At 41.4% G+C, this 7,682-nt stretch overlaps 1 protein-coding gene across 2 annotated transcripts in view; it reads right to left on the bottom strand.

Moving 5' to 3' along the window:
* Positions 1–6: 6 nt before the first annotated feature.
* Positions 7–7,682, bottom strand: part of mmd (monocyte to macrophage differentiation-associated) — a 14,260-nt gene continuing 6,584 nt past the window's right edge. The window contains exons 1-7 of one of the 2 annotated variants that reach the window (XM_005739940.1): positions 5,405–5,868; positions 4,318–4,399; positions 4,055–4,215; positions 2,861–2,935; positions 2,665–2,766; positions 2,247–2,316; positions 7–1,513 (exon numbers count right to left, since the gene is read on the bottom strand). In XM_005739940.1, coding sequence (XP_005739997.1) covers positions 1,310–1,513; positions 2,247–2,316; positions 2,665–2,766; positions 2,861–2,935; positions 4,055–4,215; positions 4,318–4,399; positions 5,405–5,571 — 861 coding nt within the window. In that variant the 5' untranslated portion in view covers positions 5,572–5,868 and the 3' untranslated portion in view covers positions 7–1,309. Of the gene's footprint in view, positions 1,514–2,246; positions 2,317–2,664; positions 2,767–2,860; positions 2,936–4,054; positions 4,216–4,317; positions 4,400–5,404; positions 5,869–7,682 lie in introns of those variants that run through there. The other variant, XM_005739941.2, reaches the window with a different exon arrangement.

The following is a 7,682-nucleotide window of genomic DNA, read 5'->3' as shown; positions in this document are numbered from 1 at the left end:
AAAAAAAAATCATTCAGCTCCAGACATCACTAAGAGGAAAGCAACAGGAGTATAACTGTACAAATCAGGAGCCGTGAAGCTAATTTACAAAACCAGCAGCATGAGACAAAGACAGGAACACGAGGATTTCCCCACTGATCAGACCCTTCCAAAGACTGCAGACGGGGAACGCTGCTCAAACCTGAGCAGTCAGTGGAAACAAATGTAATACTGGACCACAGTACAAAGGTCGTGCATACAAACACTGTTCACATTACAGAGAAAGTGGAAAAAAATAATTCTGTCTCCTTTATCCACCTCACCTGATTTTTCTCTCATGGTTTGGCTCATTACCAAAAATCCCACCTTGCCCGAGTCAAACTGAAATAGCATGAGTCGCTTTCATTACGCCTGCCCACCAGCAGGGGGCGCCAACTACTTAGAAAAGAAACAGTGGTTCTCTGAAAACTGCATCTGGTCACAGAAACAAAGCGCTGTGCATTAGACCAAAAAAGTGCAAATGTGAATCAGATGGATTTAAAACATCACTGTAACTTTACAGAAAGCAAAAAAACAAAAACAACTCCATGTGTTCACAAAACGTTGCCAGCAGAATACACTGAAGCACCGAGCGGCTCTACACACTGTACATGTGTAACTACTGAGAAGAGTTTTCAATGTCGGCTTGTTTGGCATTGAACGTGTGGTTAGATCACTACTTTGCTTCTTGTTTGATCAAGTTTAAATCAGTTTTCCATTTGAAGAAATGCTTCAGTTTAGACAACATTACAGACCTTTGGCTTCTGTTAAATAAAAGTTAAATTCAGCTCCTACATTAACACTAACGTCTGATATAACATCATATAAGAGCTACTGATCAGAGTGGATATTTAGCACCTCATTCGATATCCTCCCTCATGTTCAAAACACTGAAACTGATCAATCTCCAAGTTTTGACACTCAAATAACCCCCAAAGTGGAATGTGACTGACTTCAAGTGATACAAAAGACGGCTATCAAATTTCTCAAATACTCTTTCAAATATTTATGAATGTGCCAAGGTCAACAGCAAGTGTAAAAGTTCAAAATTCCCTTCCTGACTGTCAAAGGATTTGTTTTTATTTTTACAAAACTGCTATAAAGTAGCTTTTCTTCATTGGCTTAAAAATCTGTTTTCCTTGTTAGAAAACAGTAAACAATTCACGGTCATTGTTTTCGTAAACCTTACGGCTGTCGTTGCAGCTTCAGCGGGCAGTCGAGGGAGTCGCCCCGCGCTCGGCGCGAGAGCACGAGGGTGACGGGACGGGAAGCGCCCTGTCTGGGGTCGCGGTCACGAGTCGAGGAGGGTGTCTGAGCTGGGAGCGTTGTAGAGGTACTTCCAGATGGCGTAGTAGTGCACTGCCGCCGCCAGCGCCACGAACATGTGCCAGATGGCGTGGGCGAATGGGATGACGCCATCGCTCTTGAAGAAGAAGACACCGAGGCAGTAGATGAGTCCTCCACAGGCCAGCTCCTGAAGACCGTCTGTGTTGCTCTGCAAAAACACACAAAAATGGATACATGTAACATATTCATTAAACATTACTGTTTAAAACACATTCCTGACTGTGCACTGATTGGTTGAATCGTTACAACCTGGCCAGTGAGCAGGTCGGTAGGAAGAATCGGGCAGCTGGTTTGTAGCAGCTGAACCCTCAAAATGAGATTTTTGTAAGCGCATCGTGGACGGCGCCGTTTTCACAGACGGAAGACAAAGTCGAAAATAACTTTGCAAGAATGATTCGCTACACCTGAGCAGCTAACCCAAGTAAAGTGTGCAGGACATAACAGGAGCCAATGGACATAATGAAATATCAGAAAGTGCACACAAACCACCAAAGCACCACAAAATCCTGCAAAATATTAACAATAAAACATGCAGCATGCACAGAAAAGGATTACTGAGATGTGTGGCTGCTATTTCCACTGAGACCAGTAGAAGCAGAGATTAAAACAAAGACGAGGCGCCACAGCAGGATTCAAAAATTATTTTTCAGCTCTGAATCGTTTTATATGAATCATTAAATCACAAAGAAAACTTTAAATGCATCGTTTGTTTTCTGTGAACTCTTGTCAAACACTCTAAAGAGGAAGTAAGACACACTGCTAACAGCTCCACCCTGCAGCTGCCGCATGTTCGGTTTATCGGCTGAGATGAAGACGTGATGTGAGGGTTTAAGACTTAAGCTGAATGTGATTGTGCTTGTATCAATACAAATATATATTACCATTGATGTCACCACAGATGCGGGAAAAAATCCCATCGTCAAATAGAAGGCCAGCTCAACGAGTTTATACCTGTGGAGACAAAAAAAAAGGGGAAAGTGTGTGTTTACGAGGTCTGTGCGATGCAAAGGAAATGTGAAACACAAGCAAGGCGGGGAGATGATCAGATCTGACACGGGCGGCGTTTGGAGGATGTGACAAAGTGAAATCATGAGGAAAACGGATTTTCGGGCATGAGTGTAGAGTTTTGAGACGTGTTTTGTATCCAGGGAAGAGTTTCGAAGCACTGTGGTTACTTCAGACTAACACAGAAAGACATTTCTAGCTATTGTGATTTTTCTTTCTTGGCTTTCTCAATAAAGTGTAAAAAAGAATGAAGAGTGAAAAATACTTGGCGAGCTCACTGTGACATAAACTCACTTTTCATGGTAGTTGAAGACATAAATGGTTCCAGCAGCAGCCATGAGCCACACAAACCAGCGCATGTGTGCTGCGAGGGGGCCCAGTTCACGCAGGTTCAACCTGAATAAAGATGAAAATCCAAATTAGGTCAAGTTAGATCTCCGTGTATGACTCAGGTCAGGGGAGTATATCATGCTGTCTGTCTGACACTCACCAAGGTGTGTAGGAGGCAGCAATGAAGAAATAGATGACCACTCTGTCACACATGTGAAAGCAATGCTCCACTGACCTGAAACAGACGACACGCAGGTTTAAGCCTTTTTCCTCAACATCCATCATTTTCATGCCCACATAGGCAGAAACATTTCCGGCTAACAGGAAGTGAGATTGTGTTTCCATACCAGCAGTGAGTAATTTGCAAGTGTATGGAAATTATTGTCTGAGCAGGACAGACAAAGAACCACAAAAAAAAAATAACAATGAGGTCGCAGGTCATTTGTCTGCAGCGTGACGCAAATGCAAACAAAGTGAATTTGCTAACACGCTAAAGGTAAACAAAAGAAGATGGGACATGCGAGTCACCATAACAGGTCAACATTTCACAGTATCAAAGTATGAGAAGCGCCACACCCACTCACATGATTTTTAAAAAAGCAAAAGAAATAATGAAACAGAAAGAGCCTGGCATGAAGTGCGAAACCTCGTGAAGAACACAAACACGCTAACGAAAGAAAAGCATTACTCGATACACAGTAATGTTGTAATTCGCAGCGGCGTCTGAATATGTAGCATTATGTCCTGCGCAGTGAAAACCAAAGCAAAAATGATAGAATGACAGAACAATGGCCGATGGACGAGAGGAAAGATGGCAGCGTATATCTACCTAAAAGCAACAAAGTATTTGTGAAAGCAAAGCAACAAAGAATGATGATTTTATTCATTTAGCTCACACCAAATATCATCATCATATTTTAATTATTTAATAACAAGAAAACAAAGGACTGTCCAAATGTGTCTTTTCCAAAAAGCTGACGATATCCGGAGACTGATCGTATGTATGAAAGCTTTTATTAGAACAGTCATTCAAGGTAATACTTGAAATTCCATGAGATGACCTCAAGCACAGATTAGAAGTGGGCCATAAGGGTCCGTCTGCTTTGCATCACTTAAAATAGCACCAGATTTATTTATTTATTTATTTTTAAATGGATGCACGAAGCAGATGATGAGGACAGGAAGTCAGAGAAATGGCACAGAGAATGTGGGCAATTTCCAAAAATAAAAGAGCCTGTGCAGACTAAACGCTCCACTTTGGAAACACTGGAACAAAACTAACACAAAAACACACCCACGAGTATTTCTGGCATGAATCTTCTGCCTGAGTGCTTATTAATGCTTCAGTCCTCACCTCATGTGACTCTTCTTCCAGGTGATGATATGAAACACGGTGGAGACGAGGAAGAGGGCACACAGGCCCATGCCGTACACCCAGGCCGTGATCCTCTCCCAGCGGTTGTCCGACAGACAGTGCAGCAGCGTCATCCCCACGAAGGCCGGCACGATGAGGAGCTGCAAGGATGAGGGAGAAATCACAGAATAAATAAATTATTAAGACAGTTAAAGAGCAACTGTGAAATTACACGGAGGCCTAAACAGTTTGGAGCCACTCACTGCATGGGTGTAAAAGTTTGCAGCATGCTCATAGCAGGTAGGCTGGTAGCGGCAGTTTGCAGAGGCCCGTCTGTTCATGAACCTGAAACGCACACAAAAACAAACAGAACAAAACATTAAAAGTCCCCACGGCACCTCACCAACAAACCCACCCTTCAGTATCTGCGCTTTAAGAGAGGAATTTAATTACATCAGAGGGACAGCTCAGGTGGAGACAAAGTTTGAGCTGTGGATGTCCCTAAAAACAAAAGCATCCAAAAGAAGAACTTTATCTAGACAATATGCGTACACTGATTTTTTGAATATTTATGTACATTTATTTATTCATTCTAACATCACATATTACACAACCCGTGCAAAACAATTAACATAGGTTACATGTTGTATATGTGCTTATACATGTGCCTGGCCTTTATTCTTATCATTAGAGCTATCCTACCTTCAAGTACAAAAAAAGAAATACCAGCAGACAGATGAACAACAATATTCTCACATTTTATGCTTTGAAATATATTTTTCTTAACACTGAAAAATGCAAATACTGCTTAAATCACACTTATTCTCCTGCACTGAAAAAAGTCTGTACACAGTTTCAAGTAAATTATGATTTTGTTTTAAACTTTATTTAAAAAATAAACCAAAACATTATAAACAGTGGCTCAGTGTGATCATATTAAATAGTCTAGAATTGACAACAACATCTGCCATTAGCTTATTTTACTGTCTCCGAACCAAAAGATTAAGATATTTAATTAAGATTAAGTGTAAGATGTAAGTCGAGGCCAGAAAATTAAGCACTTTTTTAAAATCAATGTTCGAAAAATAATTTATTAGCACTCGTAGACTGAATTATTAATTTTAAATCAGTTTAGCGCCAGTTTGTTAAAATTTAAACGTTTCGATATTTAAAGTGAAAGTTCCTTTCGTTTGTCTAAAACAGCGCTTTGCTAACGGCCAGTAGGAAGAGGAACCTAAACACTGAGTGCTTTATAAAAGTATGTAGCGTTGAAATCTCCCTGTTTTTTTCTCCAATCTCATCCAGGCACAACCAAAACAGCATTTTTCGTTTTCCAGATTTTCCGCTTACCTCTGAAAGCTGTTCACACGCTTCATTCCGGTGTCTTTTTTAACCGCGGGAAGCAACGAAAAATGGACCACAGCCAGCAAAGTAAAGAGCAAAAGCTCAGCTTTAAAGAGGGAGGGATAAAACAATAAACTGTCCTGACAAGCCAAAGGAAACGAAAGGCCTAGCATTAGCTAGTCGGCTAACGTTCTGCTGTTCATAAGCTAACTTGCACTACGGCTACAAGGCACCGGCAAAATTAATACCCCTGCTGCAAAGGCACCATTTTAGTCTTTTTCGTAATACCATTCTGCAGCAAATACTGACTCACTTCCTCTTCTTTACGCAATAAAGATCCATAAGCACCCCCTGGCAGCCAAGACAAACTAAAAACACCCCCGCAAATAAGCAACCCCGCCGGCCAAAGACGAGCTGCTACCCGCTGATCCGCTCTACAAAAAATATGATTTCTTTTTGAGCAGCACAGAGTCACAGCAGTGGTGAGATGCTGAGTGGCACGGCATGAGCCAATGAAGAGCAACGGCGTCGGAAAACGACCAATCAGACCTCAGCTGGGCGGGATCCTGTAGGGGGATGTGTCATTTTTGGTTGACAGTTAAAACAGTGACAATGGCACAGTTTATGGCAATGGTCGTTGAAAGGATAGTAATAAAACACAATTAGTCTTTCCACCTTCTAAGATGCATAAGGCTCAATTGAAAGTTAATTAATGATTTACCAGCACTTTTACAGCTTTACAACAAGTCATTAATATGCCGGTTTTTTTAATAGCTTGCAAAGATTTCCGGCTGCTGTCCATCATCATTAAACTTCAGTTTATTAGGAAATGTTTGACCTTTGACGTTAAACTCTGAAAATATGGGAACAATGGTTTCCTAACCATTGTTTGATTTGTTTAATTTTTAACTGACCTCCTGCAAATTAAAACAAGAGTGATTTCTAAGTTTCCTAAAATATGCCAGGCTGTGCACACTCAGTAGTCTGCTGCTGTTCTAGTAAGCAAAACAAGCTCTGTGGGAAGATCTTCTAAGATGGGGATGTGGTACATATCACTGTTGTTGTCCCTACAGTATGCAGTCACCATGAAATCTTAGCATGTAATGCTTTAACTCAGTTTCAGCTTCTTTTTGCAGATATTAATCATATGACAGATTTTGCAGTAGGCTTAAAACATGGAAAATGGGCCGCTTTATCTTAAAAGTTTCTCATGGTGCAGCACGAGTTTATGCAGCAGCAGACTGACTCACACAAGCAGAGAGTGAACTACACACAGTATCACACTGTGACAGCCTTGTTACATAATAGCACCACAACTTGACCAGTGCCCCTTAGCTATAAGAGAGCTGTGAGAGTGTTTATGTAAGACTGAAGTGAAATCCTTCGGATTAATGAAGTTCACGCCGTGCAGTTTTAGCCTCAGAGCATTCGTACCATCTTCTCTGTCTACGAATGTTTTATAGCTCAAAGAATTTGAATATTTTTAGTAAACACCACAAAAATCTGGTTATATTGCACATCGGAAATTGTACACCCCTCTTGGGTGTAGCCTGTCACTGTAAATAAAAATCAGCACACAGCAGTTACTGCACCAGCGAGGGCAGAGAATAGGATTGATCCAGACAAAGACAAACGGCTCATTGTGCTTGGTTGAGTTTTAAAAAGGACGTTGGCACAGACAATGGGAGAGTGCCAGAGGCCATGTGTCAAAGGACAATGTCTTCTTCTGTTCGGTTTCTCTCTTAGTTGACACTGGCCTGAGAGCTGCAGGTGGCAGCCTGTCACAGCAGCCTAGGGTAGCTTCCTGTCCCTAAACAATCCAGGCCTGTCTGTGTCTCACTTGCACTGATCACCTTCTCAGCTGGATGGAGTTTCCCTGCTGTGTAACCTGCACTCTTGAATCGCAGGAGCAGCTGTATCAATTTGCACCTACTCCTGTCACCATGAGGGCAGTGACTGGATTTAAAGCTGCAACCTCATCTTACTGCTTCCAATACTATTGTCACGGAAAACAACACCCAGTGCTTCACCAAAGCTCTACAGTTCAGGAAAATCAAGCAGATTTGTATTTTCCTTCTATCTCGACTAAAACAAACCAATAATTAACTAATTAATTTGAGGTGTTGTGTTCATTTAGAGTTAGAAACTATCATTATCAGTCTCTTGAGTCACATTTCCAGCCTTCTGTTTACTCTCCTTTAGCTCTGTTTTGGTCACATTCTTCCTCAGCTGCTACACGATCAGGCGCTCTGTAAATAAGTGACTGTTGCATTTGAAAAAAAAA

This window comes from Pundamilia nyererei, unplaced genomic scaffold (assembly GCF_000239375.1).
Source record: "Pundamilia nyererei isolate P.nyererei 1_Seehausen unplaced genomic scaffold, PunNye1.0 scaffold00095, whole genome shotgun sequence".
Taxonomy (NCBI): Eukaryota; Metazoa; Chordata; class Actinopteri; order Cichliformes; family Cichlidae; genus Pundamilia; species Pundamilia nyererei.
The sequence above is the reverse complement of the archived record's forward strand: the minus strand, read 5'-3'. Positions and strand labels throughout refer to the sequence as shown.